The sequence below is a fragment of the Primulina huaijiensis genome, chromosome 11, assembly GCF_012295235.1.
Source record: "Primulina huaijiensis isolate GDHJ02 chromosome 11, ASM1229523v2, whole genome shotgun sequence".
Taxonomy (NCBI): domain Eukaryota; kingdom Viridiplantae; phylum Streptophyta; class Magnoliopsida; order Lamiales; family Gesneriaceae; genus Primulina; species Primulina huaijiensis.
Window position 1 is genome coordinate 1,717,684 of NC_133316.1, and position 18,679 is coordinate 1,736,362.

At 34.9% G+C, this 18,679-nt stretch overlaps 2 protein-coding genes across 2 annotated transcripts; both read right to left on the reverse strand.

The window, feature by feature from the left end:
- Positions 1-837: 837 nt before the first annotated feature.
- Positions 838-4,564, reverse strand: LOC140988794 (amino acid permease 6-like). The gene is made up of 7 exons (XM_073457865.1): positions 4,428-4,564; positions 2,643-2,867; positions 2,325-2,418; positions 1,976-2,190; positions 1,746-1,888; positions 1,431-1,658; positions 838-1,346 (listed from the first exon to the last, which is right to left on the reverse strand). The coding sequence occupies exons 1-7, from the start codon at positions 4,507-4,509 to the stop codon at positions 933-935; spliced, it is 1,401 nt and encodes a 466-aa protein (XP_073313966.1). The 5' UTR covers positions 4,510-4,564; the 3' UTR covers positions 838-932.
- A 1,355-nt stretch (positions 4,565-5,919) lies between these two features.
- On the reverse strand, positions 5,920-9,401 carry LOC140988866 (uncharacterized). Its single transcript, XM_073457942.1, has 4 exons — positions 9,161-9,401; positions 8,835-9,074; positions 7,966-8,031; positions 5,920-6,419 (listed from the first exon to the last, which is right to left on the reverse strand). Exons 1-4 carry the CDS (start codon positions 9,311-9,313, stop codon positions 6,270-6,272), a joined length of 609 nt encoding a protein of 202 aa, XP_073314043.1. The 5' UTR covers positions 9,314-9,401; the 3' UTR covers positions 5,920-6,269.
- Positions 9,402-18,679: the final 9,278 nt, after the last annotated feature.

The following is an 18,679-nucleotide window of genomic DNA, read 5'->3' on the forward strand; positions in this document are numbered from 1 at the left end:
TGGAATCTGGTCCGTTGTCATCTCTAGGCAGCACGATAAATAAATTTTATGCTAGATTTGCTAAGCATGCATATCCCTATGTTTTCGTAGGATATTTCTGACATTAATTAACACATAATCAAACTTTTTTCATGTCATATTAATTAAAATGGACAGAATATAAAAGCCACCTTTGAGACACAAAAAAAAGACATAATTGAAGATGTTAAGGATAAAGATGTTAAATTTAATGCAGCAATTATGCCGTTAAACAAGGGAAGGAATAGCCGTAATTAATTCCAACACGGTGAATCTGCCTCATCACTTGTAATATAATACACAAGTCCAATCAGTAAACATATATTTAAATGAAGTGAGATAATTTTAAGCAATTTATACAGGGATCAAAAGATATACATACAGGATAAAAGGAAGCAATTTCTTAGAGACAAAAACTTGTGCGAGACGGTCTCACGGGCCGTCTCTCTTATTTGGGTCATCCATGAAAAAGTATTACTTTTTATGCTAAGAGTATTACTTTTTATTATGAATATGGGTAGGGTTGACCCGTCTCACATATTAAGATCCGTGAGACGGTATCACATGAGACACACTCTTTCTTAGATTTAAGTGGAGCGAAATACAAAAATTACATAAATATTTAAAAAAATTTGTTGCCCCTACTGGGTTACTCAGCAACTCCAAGTAAGTCGGTAAATTTGGAGTACGTGAAGAGAATATTGGAAAAGTGGATTTCATATTTAAAAATCTGTTAAGTACTAAGTTTGAAATATTTGAATTGCACTATTACCAGCAGATATCATATTTCCTCATAACTCGTAGAGTTCGAGTGTTTTCGATAGGGTACTTCACAAAGATCTAATAACTAATGCAACATACTTTTCCTTCCCAGCTGCGAAATTCATTCGTTACACAGAGCAAACAACACAAGGTTACGACACCGAATGGAACGGCTTGTAGGTCGCGAGGGACTTGAACAGTCCATTGATGGATCCAGCTGCAGCAAGCAGCGATATAATCAAGCAAATAAAACTGAGAAACTGCATACAAACCCAAGCGAAAGAGCCTCGCCTTATTTTCGCTCTCGAGATGTACATCTCTATTGGTAAATAAACAGTCAAAGGCCAAAAGGTAATGGCTCCAACAAGCCCCACAAAGTCATTGAAGAATGGAAACAGCATGGCCACAACTGTGGTGGTTATCACGTACGTGGTTCTCCAAACCAGCCTGAATAAGTTTAAGCTGAAGGTGTCACCGATTGGGAATTCTTTTGTGATGAACTTACTATTTCCCCACTTGGTTCTGGCCCAGGTCTCCACAAAACCAAATAGTGGTTGGCTGTATACCTATATATGTTGAAATAAATCCATTTCAATTGTTTTTAACCACGGAATGATCGAAACTTGAATCAAACGATGACGAAAACGTACCTGATAAGCTCCAATGAGGTGAATGACAATGCATAAGTTAGCAATGTCAATGAGCCAAAAAGGTTCATAGAAGCCAAATCCAGTCAGAAAATTTCCAGGTGCATTGTTGCCAAATGCAGCATATCCCAATATCCCACACAACATGTAGAAAATGGTGGAGATTGAGATTCCAATTAGACTCGCCTTTTTCATGACAACGTTTTCCAGGCCTCCGGATTTTATGGTATCCTACAAACATGCAGAAATGCACTTAACTTGATGAAAACAACATCCAAAGTAAATACATATGAACGAAATTTAAATCGAATAAACCACCTGAATCTCGACAAGAACTTGAGGGAAAGCATAAGCAAATGCAATGTTTCCAAGAGCAGAAAAGGTGTTCCACATCTTCCCCATGCTTGTCATATTATCTCCAATTGGTATTCCTGTTAGACTAGTCTTAGGATGCCCTCCCTCTACATCACAAACAACATGTAAAGGGCATAGTTAACTATGTATTCAAATCAAAATACTGGGAAATTGCTTTGTAAAATGGTGATCACCTGCGATTTTTGCCATGGAAAGAGAGAGGCCGATGGAGGAATAGGCGAAAGACATGACAGCAGCCACAATCGAAAGCAGCGAGAGCTTGTGAAAATTCGGTATTTGGCTCAGAAATATTTGAATGAGTCCATTTGTCATAATGTAGACATTGTTTGCTACATGACAACCGGATTTATGCCCTTCTTTGTGGAAGCAATTCGACCTCTTCACCGCCCTAACATACGACAAAAACGTTTAGATTAGGCACCATACATTGATTTGGCTTCACGTATGCAATCCAAATTAATGTTCATTTGGACTAATGAAATGTATAATTTTCAGCCTGCGGCGTCGTCGTCGTGTACTTACACCATGCTGATAGAAGTGGTGATGGAATATCCGATGGATACGCCCACTATAGCGCCATACTGAGCTATCCCACAGAGCAAGATCTTGAATCCTCCTGCATATATACATGACCATGCATGGTAAAATCTTGAAAGTCTACAAATTATTATTCATGTTCTTTCACTTTGAAAAAACATTGATGACTAAAAGTGGTTTCACATTTTCTTTGAAGAAAAAAAATTAATGTTTTATCCCCATAAATTTAAAGTTCTAACACCAAAAGTCTCGAGTTTGGGACGTGTTTTCGGGTCCGAGACCCGTCACATGACATAATATTACCTAAATAAGACTGGACAGCAGCCCGATAGGTAGGATTTCTCTTGCCATCAAATGATCGATAGCAATCAGCCATTAAAGTTGATGTAAACCAGGTAATTACAGAAAAGGCCAACAGAGCAATGGGCCCGGCGATCCAGCCCAATTGGGCAATGGTCCAGGCCAGAGATAATACACCCGATCCAATTACAGCGGTTATTATGTGAGCGGTGCAAGTCAACGTTGTTCCTGCATCATTAGATAAAGTATAATATATTAAAGAGTAGGTCTCTTGTGAGAAAGTCTCACGAATTTTTATCTGTGAGACGAATCAACCCTACCGATATTTACAATAAAAAGTAATACTCTTAGCATAAAAAGTAATTTTTTCATTGATAACCCAAATAAGATATATGTCTCACAAAATATGACCCGTGAGACCGTCTCACACAAGTTTTTGTCTATATTCAAAGCCATCATTCTCTTAATCAATGGTCATGATTTCAATTATTTCCGACATTTTTTCGGACGAATCTGTCATACAGATTTTGTTCAACGTTGTTTACCCGACTAACGTAGTTTTCAGAATACATTCGATTTTACCGCGTTTCAAAAAGTAATGGCTTCGGGTTCGTAATATTGATGGACTTTATTTTATATTGTATTAGTACATAGAATGTTAAATTTAACATCATTTTCAATTAGACAGTGCAAATTTATATCATCAATATTATTATATCTATTAGTACTATTAATTAAAATATATCAGAGTAACTAATTTCAGTTCTTTTTTTGCTTTGTCTAAAAAGCTAGGTTCGTTTATAAACTTCATCTTGTAAAGATTAATAATTATTTTTAAAATAATTTAAAATGAACCATTATATTTTTATTTATTATTATTTAAAAAACTTACTTTATATTATACAAAAATTAAAATATTTATGTAATTTATATTGTATCCACTATCTTACACAAGCTATGCAAAAAATATTTATTAAGTATGAAATTATTTTATCCGGCGATTCCATCAGAAGCTGATATTGGAAATTTTTGAGTGAATGTAGTATTTTGTTTATAGTTTTCGTTGACAAGAAAATAAAATTTAAAGAATGTAGAAGCTCAGAACTTCAATTTCTTATTAAAATATATATATATACATTAGAGAATTGATTTAAAACTTAAATTGAACGTAGAAAAATCCATAAAAAGTTGGATTAAAATTTCTCAGAAGGCGAGAATGATAAAAAAAAATAGATACATATCATAAAAAGTAATTTTAAAACAAAACAACATATATTTCCCAGTGTTCTGAAGATGGGCAGTTGTTCACCGCTCCTATTTTTAGAAGTCGCCTAACATAATATATAGAATTTTTTATCTTTAATTTTTTTAAAAAAATTGTTTGACATATTTTTCAATCAATTTGTATCATATAAAGAGGAAAACTATGTCATTTTGAGTTTGAATTCGATAAATTCTTGAATATTAAATAATTAAACAAAAACAATTAGATGTTTAGGTAAAAAAAAAACCACCGACGGCCACCTAAGCTAAAAACGGTAAACCGTGAGTGACCGTTCGCTTATCGCTCACATATAAAAATTCAAAGTCATCTTCATGCTAAAAGAATAAATATCCAAAATACGTGAACAGTGAAAAAATTCTCCCATTTGAGTCCAATACAAACTTCAAATTTAAAAACCTCACACACACACACACACACACACACACACATATATATACACACATATATATATACATATACATATATACATATATATATATATATCTCGAAAAAAAAAAATTTACCTGTTCTTTTGATGCGACCATCATCATCGAACTTAGAAAAATCATCTCCCACTTCAGTGCTGAAACTTGCGTCCTTCGTCATATTTGCTCAATCTTGTTCCCTAAATATAACTCTGAAACAAAAAAAATTAAAGATTATAACTTTTTCCAAACATCCCTCCAACTAATGCATTGAAAAAATTCAAGAAATGTAGTCATGGCGTGTGTCTATGTGTGTGTGTGTGTGTGTGTGTGTGTGTGTGTATATATATATATATATTGTGTGTGTGTGTTTGTCTTTGAAATTAGAATTTTATTTGTATTGCATGAATCGTTTTAATAAAGTCAAAGGACGATTACTATAAGAGGGTGGGGAGTCGCAACAGGTTCGGAAGAATCCAAAAGGTTTCCAATATAATGGATAAATTGGGTCATTGATTATGTATGGATTTTATCAAAAAAAAAACATGGATTTTATACATAAATGAATATTGATTTAATGGGGTTTTCAAAGATTTCAACGATAGTAAATTTGTCTGAAGCTATTTTGAGATTGATTCTTTGTTCCACCAAGTCAGTCAAATCAGATTTTGTATGTGAGTTATTATATTCTTCGTCTTCATTGATGTGTGGTGAAATTTTAGTATTTGAATCATCAACACATGATATTAACTTTCATTAAAATGTTATTAAATAAATGATTATATTTTTTATTAGATATTTATGTTGCATAAATACAATAGTTCATATGTTTTTTTTTGTTATAAAAATTAGAATTCAGTTAAACATACTCTTATAACATAATCTTAAATGTGTAGTTAAATTATATTGAGCAAACTATATGTGGCAAGCTCTTCTTTAGAAAATGTTGATAAGAGAGCCCCGAATGAATTTAGTGTGGCCGATGCATTTGAAAGTTCTCACGTGTGTTACACCCAGTGGGACAAATATTTTCTCAAATCAGTTGATGTATTTTTAAGATATGATTGATATGAAGGAATGAAATCGATATTGGAATTGAATAGAGATGTGAATGAAATGATAGTTATATTTTCTTCAAATCATTGGTACTGAAAAAATAGAATGAAATAATTTTTAATAATAAACTATTTTTTAATTAAAAATTCAAAATAATAACTTGCTCAAAAAATATTATTATTATTAAAATAAAAAAATAATTATTTTTGATACTCTATTAATTATTTTAAAATTAATGTTATCATCTTATCAAATATGAGTATAGAAAATGAGATGAGAATATTCATTCTATTCTTATCTTAATTCATTCTACCAAACAAGTCCTCGATGCAATGATCTAAAAATAGCATGTCATTAACTAAAAACTAGTTATATGTCCAAATTAGATAAGACAATTGAAAGTGGTACTTATTAGTGCCTTTGCCTGAAAAGAAGGTACTAAGGGACACCTTATAATTTTCTGCTTTTTTAAGCTCTATGTTTGTGTTTAATTTTGGTTTTAATTGAATCAGATTCGGGACTAGCCTTTGCATACAAAAAATATTCTTGAAAAAATTTTAACATGAGTATCTTAGTTACATTCTCCGGTGTACTGATTCATTGAAAACTGCTGTTATTGCCGGGTTCCAAGAGGAGAAGACAAAAGTCATTACTTTGCTTACATAGTTACATTACGAATCAAGACAAGTACACAGATTTGTGGATTTGACTTCTACTAATCTTTATGGACCAGCAAGCTTGATGAGGATGAGATCTGACTCGTCGACAAACCAGAAACTTCATGTACAGTCTTACAATGGAACTTTAGACTATGTTTATCTTTGTCCCAGGTGTCCACTCAAGCATGAGTCTTATGAATTTTTCTTCTTGGTGCAAATGATCCATTCAAATGGCAGGTTGGGTGCCAGTCCAAGCTTCAGGTTCATCGTCCTCTGCTCTATAACTACGGCTTTCTTGGAAGTAGGAAATCCCAGTCCATATTCCACGAATCAACAGAATACTCGTAAAGACGACACTGCCAAGGGTGCATATTACCTAAAATGATACATAAAGGAGAAATGAATGTTGGAAGTTTGGAACCGAAACAATCCGGTGTTATATGGAGCCCCCAAAAAAGTTATGAACATAATAAGAACATTGATCTTCAAATTGGAGATACCAAGTTTCAAAACTAGCATGATTCATAGATTATCATACTCGAACAGAAAAACTGAAGGAGAACATACACATTGTATACGTACGTACATATGCAACAGTATGTAGATTATGCATCCAATCAGTTGGTGCAATCATGCTTTAAAAAGCCATTGCCAGAAACTGCTTTTCTTAGAGCAGGGATATATGATTAAAATCCATATGGAGAGAGAATACTGCACATGAAGCGTGGATGGATGGATGGATCATGTATTGGGGAGGGGGGAGGGGGAATAAGGGTAATATCCTAATCCCGACAACTCAACTGCAACTTGGTGCAAATTCAAGGGGCCATTCTTCTCGAACAAATCCTCCCTGCCCCAAAGGGGAAATTCTGTTCGCATGGATACACGATAAGGAAACAATAATTCTGAAGCAGATAATGAGGTTCTATGCATTATAAGGAATTGATGTTTTATACTCTTTAATGTTTCACAACGAGAGATTGCTGAATCCCTTTTGTAACCTGCAAGACAGAAGCTTGATATACTATGAACCCATATTTATTATCTAATAATTAACAGGAAAACCATCTGCAATTCGATTTTTTCACCCGGCTATTTTAAATCTCAGGAAAGTCCACAAAACTGTTAAAAATAACAGAAAAATAGTGGGAACATTCAAGTATCGGGTGTGCCATCACACCAAAAATTATAGTTGACAGTAAAGACAAAACTCAAATATTTTAAATAGTAGTGGATCAAGACACTTGGGGCAACGGTTGATAAAAATATAAAATCAACCTCTGGTTAAAAGCAGCAGTTGAACCTGTCAGCGAGAGGGTTACAGAAAAAAGATTCCCCAGATGCTCCGATGAGAGTGAGAAATTTCAACTTTGTTACGGCCAACAAAAGCATAACTCCCGAGTTGAACATCCTTGCTACTGCCCAACCTTTGAACATATTAAGGTTGCACTCGGATTGAAAGATTTTATTTGGGATGAGAGATTTGATTTGAGGAGGGATTTAAATAATGAATTTGAAATCACACTCAAAAATGGTGGATTAGAAACTCACCCATGATAGATTCATAGCAATTGAATGGATTTGAAATCCGTCCAAGCGAACCCTAAAAGCATTTGTTTCAAACTATCTTTGATGTTGACATCCTCAATCAATCAAAAATAGGTATACAAAGGTAACTAAAGGTTTCAAAAATTACGCCAAAAGACCATAAAAAGCTTTGTTCTAACAGGTACCACAAAAAACCCCAGAACCAAGGAAAGAACATAAATGCTGTTCAATGATCAAAGCTAATGATGAATAACAGAAAAATTTTGTTTCCTGCTAAGGATTGGTAGAGATAGAGGACGATAAAACCAACAGATAGAATGCATACCATTCCCTTTGTATAAAACAAATTTGAAAGTAAGAAAAGAATTCATTACCTCCAAGAATGCCTTCAGAACCCACAAAAAGGTTAGAATTATAGTTCCATTGACAGCAAATCCCACCTACATCCCAAAAGAAATAAACAACCACTTTCAAGAACAAAAACAATCTCTTTCAAAGAAAACTAGAAAGCTGCTGTTTTAAACAAATAAAACAAACCATATAGTAAGTTTCACAGCTCTATACAACCTTGATCAATACTGGCTGTTTCCTATTTCCATCAGGTTTCAGTTTCTTCGCAAACAAACCTCTTGTATAAGTGCATATGACTTCGCTAAAACAGCACTCTAAACGAACAATTGGACCAATAACCATCCCACGATGTCATGAATTTAAAAACAAACTTCACAGCCATAATGGAAACTAGTTTGTTGGGAACGTTTCACATCAAGCTTGACAAAACATTTTCATTGACTAAGCTCCAAACGTGTAAAAAGAGAGGAAGATTTCGATGCCAGCTTCTAGATTCAATTTCTTTTCTTTTTTTTAAAAGGCCTGATTCAATTTCTTGGATACAGTACTCGCAGTCTAAATGCTTTATAGCATGTTCAAACATCAAGATTGAGAAAAAAAAAAAAAAGCACCAATATCATGCATCTCTAAAAACCGAAAAATCATCAAAATTCTGTTCAAAATCAATTATGCACTCTCTTCGATGGAAAATTTGATGGCTCTCAGAATAACAAATACCCAAAAAAGTCAGAATTTACACTCAATCATTCACGTCAGGATAAATCAAATCTGAAATGGGAATTCAGCACCTTTATGGTAACTATAACTCCTCCTTAACTAAGCCACCTTTCTCAGGGATGAGAACTAGATTAAACAGACCTAAAGAAGAAATTACTAGATAAATTACTCCTACCAATTTGGTGGAGATAGGAATAGGAAGAACGGATTTAACTGCATTGCGTGCTTTCCTCGACACCTTTTTGAACACATTCTCCACAAACCTGACCAGAAGATCCAAGCTCCTGTCTTCCTCTTCATCTTCATCATCATCCTCGTCATCATCGTCAAAATCACCTCCATAGTCACCCATCACCATACCGCTTCGCGAGTTCACTCCCCAAAAGCCATTATTGCGAATTGGATCCCGACCTTTCTGTTCATTTTGAGAAATTCAGGTATTAATAAAATTGCACTATAATATGTTAAGTTGTTACTGCACACTTCGAGGAAGGGTGTAACCTGGAGGAGAAGAAGAGTAGCGGCGGGGCGGCAGCTCTGCAATGGCAGGAAGTTCGTGATAGGAAGATGGGAGTTGGTGGAGAAATAGTGCGATTGTGATTGAAATTTAGCGGCCCAAGGCGGAGGTTGGACAGAGACGGTGGCCGCCGACATGAGACCGCCGACTGGAGCTTTCTCTACGGCTCTTCAATGCAATGAAACCTGGAAGGGACTAATTTGGTTGTGTTTATGTGAGGGCTTATCTGAATGTTTTTGGAAAGTTGGAGGATCGATTGCTTATTTATCCAGATTTTCTCTTTTCGATCCAAAGTCCAACCTTTTAATCATTAAAAGTCATATCCGACATGATCTATATAATAAGTTCAATAGACTGAATCGTTAGACTCGTGTTATTTGCTAACAACAACATAACAGAAACAGTCAATTAATATAAATCCGTCAAAAATATATTTATATTATACTTTATCATATTAAACTTCTAATTAACACAATTATAACAAAATAATTCAAATAAATACTCTCATTGCAAAATTAACTAAAACAAATTAATTAAACAAAATATTCTCCTTTCTTGGCGTCTTTCTAGCTCTTGCTCGCGCATTTGGTACTTATGGAAGGACATAAAGATGCTTTCTTACTCTAGCAAGGGATAAGAACCGGCTTTCTCTGTCAATCGAGGATAACTTTTTTCTCCGTTCACTAAACAAGGGCGCTCAGCCATGTGTCAGAAAGAGATTGAGGAATTTAGTTTGAGCCCCAAAGCATAGTTACCGGGGATTGAAAGAACTGTTATTCTTATTACAGCTTGAAGCAAAGGAAAAAGCTTCTCATTTCATCTTGGTTCAGTCCGAAAGCACAGAAGAGACTTCCTCAAGCCCCTCGGCCGGCACATCCGGGGTTGACCCCCCAACCCGAGAAGCATGTGAATTCTTGGGGACAAGAGCCCCATTCAGCAGGGCTACTAGGACTCGGCTCTCTCTCTTGGGCGGGGCATCAAATACATGTATCACTTATAGAGGATCTCTCTCGCCAGCTCGACGACGTACTTGGAAGTGGTCTCAGTCGACAGAATAGAAAGAAATGTTGGGGATGGACCTTAGCGCTTCCTCTCTATCCCGAAGTAGACGTCCCCCCATGCTATGGTTCCCTGCGGTCAAAACCCCGGAGGGAAGCAGGAAATAAAGAAAACCCTGAGCTAAACCAACAAGCGCAGGGGTCTCTGGGAAAGAGCCCGAGCGATATTAGAGCGTCTATATAAGCGGGCATCAATCAAGCGTCGAAGGGGTCGGGTCATCCTGGGTTACTGAAGAGTCGTCTGACTGCTCGGTGATCGAATCAGAAAAAACCATTTTTTGTACAGAAATGGAAGGGACTCACATCCCAGAGTGTGCCCATTCCATTCTTGATCCAATGAAAAGACTCAATCCTTAGCATGCGCTAACTTTATTCATCAGAAGGATGCTTACATTGTCATGAAAGTAGTAGAATCATTATTGAATTTCTATTTGGCTGTCTTGCAGCGCTAGCATCTCTGGTATCCCTAGTCTCACCAGCATCCCCTGCATCACTAGCACCTGAATAAGCGATATTGACGAGGCCGGGAGCACCCTCTCGAGTAAAAGCTTCCAAAGCAAAAAGGCAGGAGCAAGGTCTCATGGGCAAAGGCCTCTCATTATTTCACCGGAAATCTCCGACGCCTGCCGCCTGTCATCATGCTCAATCAGTAAGAAGTTGGCTTATTGAACATAAAGATGAGATAAATTATGTTAAACGACATAGCTTGTCATATTATTATAAAAATAGACTGATCATTTGCATTGTTTTGGACTTTGCAATTATAAAAGTACATAGATACATTACTAATAATTATACATACACATACATGTTAGCAATAAAACCCTAACGGGTCGGATATGAGTTGGGTCCTATAACACTCGTTATACTCCTACCCATCTCAAACAATTCGGGGTTGAGTATGGGTTAGACTCGTGACTCATTGTCATATCTAGTTCAAAGAGAGATTTGTATTATCTATTTCATAATTCTTATCCAACTCATATTCTCTAAATGTTATCAAATTCTCTATTCTTTAAGTTTTTTTTCATTACTAACCATGAAATATATATAAAAAGCAATGATTACGTAATATATTATTAAACCAAACCACATATTTGATTAAACATTTATCTTGTACTCAAATTACAAGGCACACACAAATCAATTAATGACATTCTCCATCCTCATCCTCATCTCCATCATCCATTGTTATAATGAGAGAATTACCATAGCAGTCTCCAAAATAGATGATGGCTTTACATAACTATTGATGGAAGTTTTATTCTCTATTGCCCATTTTGGCCTTTGGAGATATTCTCCAAGATGAAGAATGGTTGGAGATGTCCTAGGATCTAATACTTTGAATTAACAAAGATTTTGGAGAACTAATTTTGAAATGGGTAAATTTGTTTTAAATACTCACAATCAAACTTAAATTTGCATCTATTCAATGTCAGAAAAATTACATGTTTACACCCACTATCCACAAAAAAAGTTAGTTTGCACTCCCTCGATCCTCATGTATTTTTCCAGATGAAAATCGGTACAAAATATTTAAAAAAATGGTATTAATATATGATATTTGAGTACTAATTGTTTCATATATGATATTAGTATATGATTTTCGAGTACTCAAACATGTGTACCAAATGTTGATATTAATAAAATTATTCCAATTTTATACTCAAAATGTTATATTTTGTATAATATATAAAATATTTAGCACTCAAATATCATATATTAATATCGCATTTTCGATTTTTTGTACTGATTTTCATCCAAAAGATAAATGTGTCATTGATATTAATATTGTTATACATGTTTGGCGACTCAAAAATCACATATTAGTATTAGATCTGAAATAATTGGTACTAAAATATCATAAATCAGTAGCATATTCTTAATGTTTTGTACCAATTTTTATCCAAAAAAAGATATGTAGGCCAAGTGAGTTCAAACACAGTTTTTCTAACACGAGGATTGAAAGCAAATTTTTTGTTGCTTTTGGGATTTTTGAGAAATTTACGGCTTTGTAAATAAATTCATTATTTCTAAAATTATTTTCTTTAAATTTTTATTTTTGTTCTTATTTTTTTAAAATAAAAACTAATAATTATTCTTAAACTTATTTAAAATATCTCATCATTTATTATATTTCTTCCTAATATATATTGTTGTTTAGATCGAGTTAGAGTTTACATGTGTGTGAATAAACTCTTTTTAAACTTTCTCTACAATATACTAAATAGTATGATCAGTCTTGATAGTATTATCTATACAAGACCTGATTTTCTCGACACTTAGAAAACGGTCAGACCACAGATTGCACGGAAACGGTCCGATGGTTTTTTAAGATGATTATATACTTATATAACAAGTAAACAATATATGTAAATGCAGTAAATGAAATGACACAATGATTTTATGGATGTTCGAAGACTTAAGCCCCTACCTCACCCTTTCTTTCACTTAAGAAGGATTTCACTATGAAATTTTGGGTTTTTATAACTCTTTATAAAAACATACTTCAACCTTAGGACTTATTCACTACATAAGTCAAAACTCCTAGTTAAACTAAAACTGTTGAGACACTCAGTCTAATAACCAATACAATAACAATAAAATAAAAATATGAATTCTCATATTCAAATTGTCGAATAACTCTTCGACCGTCTTGAAAAATACATTCGAATGGTTTGACAGAAGCCCCTGATGATTCTTGAAATATCTGATGAATGTTCTTGATGCGATGGCTGTTGAGAAGTGAAGATTATATGAAGATTAAGAGTACTCAAAAATATTTTCAGAGAATGCAAGCTTCAATGTATGTTCTCGTGAATTTTTCGTGCCTTCAACTTTTCTTAACATCCTCTATTTATAATACCTTTTGGAATTGTCTATTCAACGATAACTCGTATTATTTTCCAAAAATATGGACATATCACCATGATCAATGGTTGCAACTATCATTTAATTTTCATTAATATCCTTCTTATTTTTGCGACTTTGAGTCCAACTTTATCAAAAAATTGTCATTCTGCAGATTTTTTGTCATGCGAGAATAAGTAGGATTTTTTTGCAATATTTCTATTTTAAGATTTTTTTTGTACGGTTGCTTTTGCAATATCCTTATGAGAAACTTCAAATCTGACCGTTTACAGTGCGTCTGGGAATCAGAAATTTGAACTTTGCACACTACTTTGAATGTTTTCGACCAGTTAACTGGAGTATTCAATAAATCAAACGGTTGGATGACTATATATTATGAGGCAGGTTGAATAAGGATTTGAGACAGGTTGAACGAGTATCTTCTGAATCTTAATAGAGACGCGGTTAGGTACTTATAATACACTCAAAAAGACATCTTTGTACTAATACAATGAATTATTGTTTTTTTATTACCAAAACTAAGGGTTCTAAGAATTTTTTCCTTTTTGATGATGACAAAATATGTGCCCCAAGATATCAATTTCTTGTTAAAAAAATGAATTTAATTGTTACAAAGAATGAAAAACAGTAAATCCTACTACACCTACTTGCATAAAATAAATACTTATACTACCTTATGAACCTGGATCTTCCACCGCTTCTTGATCCATCATATCTCTTATGATAATCTCTCTTTTTCTTCTCTTTTCCCGTTGCGGCTCTTATCCTAGCTTCAACTTGCTTCCTTCTGGCCTCTTCCTCTTGCCTTCTATGTTATTCTTATTCATTTTTGGCATCACCATTATGAAAAAATTCTAATATTTTTTGAAGCTGAGTAGCGAGGATAACCTTAAGGCCGTCAATAGAAGCCCCAAGTTTTTGTTCAGTTTGAGTTATCTGACGGGACAAGGTGACTCTGACACCGTTGGTGTGTTTCTTGGAGGATTTGAACTTAGTCATGCAGAGTTTGATGTCCTTTGAAAGATCATATACATTCCGCTTGACTGTTTGGCGAAGATTAGAGATACCGACAATATAAATTAGCAGACGAGCATCAAAGTCAAACATGATTTTGTGAACCTTTTCATGATGGAAATTGAACTCTGCAAAATCAACATCGGTCGCAATCTGATCATTGTTGAGCAAAGGCTCATCATCATCAGTATCAACGTAATCTGACCGATCGTCTTTAGAATTGTTAACTGCCTCCACATTTTCCATGTCATCGACTCTAGAGGTGCCTTAACGAATGGGAAGAATTGGAGAGGCGTCTTAAGTAATGTAAGACTCGATCAGTGGAGAAAGAGAAGTAGTAGATTCAGTATCAATATTTTGAGCAGGTGGAGATGGAAAAGCTTTTTCTTCAAAATTATCTCAGGAGATGTGTTCTTGGGACTGACATCTTGATCAATATCCATAGGAATGGACCGGTCACCGAAGAGATCAAAATCCGTCATAGATTTCATCACTCCATTCACCGAAGTCAGAGGGGCCTCATGTAGTGATGTTTCTATCTCAACATCGATGGAAGTACCTGTTTCATAATTTAGATAAGGAGAAAGTACGTGAAGATACATGTGGTTCGGCCTGCACACCAGGTGGATTGGTGTCAGCAGTCGTGATGGGATCATCGATGGCACTGGGTTCAGCAGTGGAAAAAGACTCTTCAATTCGTCCGCTGATTGCTCACCAGTAAGAACAATGGTGTCACCTACCAACTTCTCAGAAGATGGACCGCTGTCATCTTTGAAAGTCAGATCTGGAACTACTGATTCATCCCCCTTACATTTCTCTGCTTCCACCCCATCAGCTTCTTCTTATTCCATGCCCATCTCCTTAAACGTTTCTTCTGTCTTGCCTACATAGACTTCAATTGTCTAGTCAAGGGTCATCTTGAGCATTTCAAACTCCCTTCGCCGAGTTTGAATTTATTAGGTGAAGGAAAAAAACATCGAGATCCAATTGTGAAATAACTTCAGCATCATCAGGAGTTGAATGGCTGGTGGCATCAAAATTGTTCTTCCACTGAATAGTAATCAACTGAAGAAGACACTCCCTCATTTGGAGGTCAATGGAAGGTCGCCGACCGAGAACAACTTCAATCTCTTATGTTTCTCCCCAATCCAACGCCTGACCTTCCAGAGTTGCTAGCTTTTCTAGCAGATCTTCTTCTAGATTGGTTTTGAACAACACGGAAGTGTGGTGTTCAAACCATCTATCGAACAAATTTAATTTCTTTGCAACCACCTTCATTACTTGTGATAGAGTCAGAATGACATTTGTCTAAACAACCGAGGGAGTCCGTGAAGGAGGTTGCATATTCCATTTACCCTTATCTGAAAGTTTCATTGGAGGGGAAGAAGAAGCGGTTGAAAGAGCAACACCTTCAGAAATACGAATGTCAGCTACCGATCGAGTGGGCTGGACTATTGGAACCATTTCTGGTTGAGTAACTTCAAATACTAACCTAAGTTTCTTCTTCTTGGACTCCTTATCACCTTTAGATCGCTTTGGTTTAGTATTTGTTTGGATGTAGCGGTTGAGGTCCTTGGCTTGGTGAAAACTTGTTTTAGAGAGATGTTCTCCTGGTCGTCCTCTTCATTGATGTCAGAATACACCATATTTCTTTTTATCAGTTTCCTAAAACGTGTTTTCTCTTTCTTCTGAGCCTCTTGCTCAGCACCTTTCACTGACTTAATTTTGGTGAAGCAGCAACATAAGAAGAGTTTCTCCTCAGGGAATCTGCAACAGTTGAAGCATTGAACCACTTTTTGGGATGTAGCGGTTCAGTGAGCTCAAATGAAATCTTTAGTTGTCCAAGTAGATAACAAATTTGCAGAGCAAAACCTTCCAATCGACCCTTGCCCTTGGTCATCTCACAGAGGGTCCCAAACATAATATCAGACCTGTCGACACCTATCTTTGATGCAATCAAGACCATATACTGAAATTTTTCTTGGGTTATCTTGTCGTATGCCCCTACCTTAGCTTGCAAAGTTTTGGCAACAATGGTGGCCAGAAATCAAAACTCCACCTTCAGATTTTGCTTCTCTGTCGGAAAAGAAATGGAACTTCCGACTAGAGAGAATCTAGTACTCTAGATGTTTGCCTTGACCTCTGGGATGTCAGAGACTTTGGCCAGACTAATGGTGGACAGTTCCAAAACATCGCCAAAGAACTGCTGAGAAATGATATAGTTTGTTCCACAAATGGTGCAAATTATGCTTCCATGCTCCATCCGGGTAGAAGCGAAAAACTGATTGACCACAAAAAGGCTTAGAGTATAACCGCAAGATCGAAACTTATTCAGGCTAGAAGCTTCAAGCATCTCAAAAATGGAAGAAATAGAGTCATTTTTCAGATACTATATTACTTCAAAATTGACTGTGAGATAGGTTTTCAAGATCGGCATCTTCACACTATTGAGAAGGTTGCTAAGAATCAAATAAGAGCAAAAAGAATTTTTTAGGGTAAATTTTCAGAAAGCTTTAGAAATATTGTGAGTGTAAAGTGTTAAAAGAAAAAAGATGAAATATATATATGATTTGATGGGACAACTACAACAGAACACTTGCCAATATGGTTGTGGATTTGAATTTTGAAAATTTCTATACGAAAAAGTGCTGAGAAATTTTTTTAATAAAAACGCATGTAACGGCTGTCATTTACTTTTAAATTTAAGACGATTATGAAACATTTTTCCCTCAAATCAATTTAAATGTAATAATAAAGATATTAAGTGCAAGCGGTTGGATAAAATCGCAGCTTCCGAAAGTCATTCAACTATTTTGATTGAAAACTTATATATTGATTGAACAATTATTTTATCAAGCTTGACACATTTTGTACTTTATTATATTGCAGTGAAATGTTAATGATTATCCCCCTGAACATATGCATTGAGAAAAATCTACCAAAACCAAGATTATTTCTAAAGTAAAAAAAAACTCAGTATCCGATAACTGTTTGGTAAGAATATATGTTGCCAGTTGATCGGTTGAGATGTATTCTTGTTGAGTCTCCTTCTTCATGACATGATCCCTAATGAAATGATGTCTTATATCAATATACTTTGTTCTAGAGTGCATCACAAGATTGTATGTTATGTCAATAGCACTTGTATTGTCACCGAAGATAAGAGCTTCATTCAATCAGATCCCATAATCTCTGAGCTGTTGTTGAATCTAGAGGATTTGCCCACAACAATGGTTGAAGTGGCTATGAATGTCTACTTTTACTGAGCCAATAGATCAGTCTATCTCCAAGAAATTGATATGATCAACTGATACTTTTCTTATAAATCTTGAAACCTGCATAATCTGCATCAAAATATTCAATAAGATTAAAACTTGAGTCTTTGGAATACCAAAGACCCACATTGATAATGCCCTTAAGATATTTAAGAATATGCTTAACTGCAGTGTAATGTGATTGCTACAAACTGCAAACATAATATATGGTTGACTAACTATTAAATATAACATAGATCCTATGATACCGCGGTATATTGTTACCTCGACCGGAATTTCCTCTTCATCTTTGTCTAATTTAATTGATGTACTCAAGGGGTTGATGCAACCAAACATATATCAATTCCAAATTTCTTGATGAGCTCTTTGTTGTACTTGGATTGATTAATGAAAATGTCTTTTTCAATTTTTTTTTACTTGAAATCCAAGGAAAAATGTAAGATCACCCATCATACTCATCTCAATTTTTCTTGCATGAGCTTAGAGAATTTCTTACATAGTTTGGGGTTAGTAGAACTGAATATAGTATCATCAATATAAATTTGCATTATAAAGATATGATCTCTTTTTATAAATTTGAACAAGATCTTATCGACCGTTCTTATCACAAAATCGTGATTAAGTAAGAATTTCATAAGAATATCATACTAAGCTCTAGATGTCTATTTTAGTCAATATAAATATTTATCTAATTTAAAAACCTAACTAGGCTAAATAAGATTGATAAAACTTAGAGGTTGTTTAACATAAACTTTCTCTCGCAAGAGACCATTTGAGAATGCTAATTTTACATCCACTTGGTAGACTTTGAAGTCCTTGAAAACAACTTATGCAAGGAAAATCCGGATGGCCTCAAGTCTTGTAACTAGTGCAAATGACTCATCAAAGTCAATTCCTTCTTCTTGTTCATGCCCTTGAGCCACAAGACGAGCCTTGTTTCTTACAAACGTTCCATTTTTATCTAGTTTGTTTCTGAATACCTATCTACTCCCAATGGCATTTTGTCTATCCAATCAAGGGACTAGATGTCAAACTTTGTTGCGTTAAACTGTTTGAGTTCCTCTTGCATGACTTATATCCGGTTTGCATATACTAATGCATCATCTGCTTTTTTTGGCTCAAGCTTAGATATAAAAGTTGCATGCAGAAACTCAACAATCATTTGCTTCCTAGTTCTAAGTGAAGCAGAAGGGTTACCAATGACCAATTAGGTGGATGACTTCTACTCCACTGGTAGTTTGGTCCAGCAAAATGTGAATATTGTTGAGGTCGATATTTTCTTCAA

Coding starts and splice junctions, on each gene's coding strand:
- LOC140988794 (XM_073457865.1), bottom strand. CDS start 4,509: ATGACGAAGGACGCAAGTTTCAGCACTGAAGTGGGAGATGATTTTTCT. Junction 2,419..2,642: donor TGCTGTCCAGTCTTATTTAG/GTAATATTATGT, acceptor GTATATATGCAG/GAGGATTCAAGATCTTGCTC. Junction 2,191..2,324: donor ACCACTTCTATCAGCATGGT/GTAAGTACACGA, acceptor GTCGTATGTTAG/GGCGGTGAAGAGGTCGAATT.
- LOC140988866 (XM_073457942.1), bottom strand. CDS start 9,313: ATGTCGGCGGCCACCGTCTCTGTCCAACCTCCGCCTTGGGCCGCTAAA. Junction 9,075..9,160: donor CTACTCTTCTTCTCCTCCAG/GTTACACCCTTC, acceptor CAAAATGAACAG/AAAGGTCGGGATCCAATTCG. Junction 8,032..8,834: donor TTCCTATCTCCACCAAATTG/GTAGGAGTAATT, acceptor TTTGGGATGTAG/GTGGGATTTGCTGTCAATGG.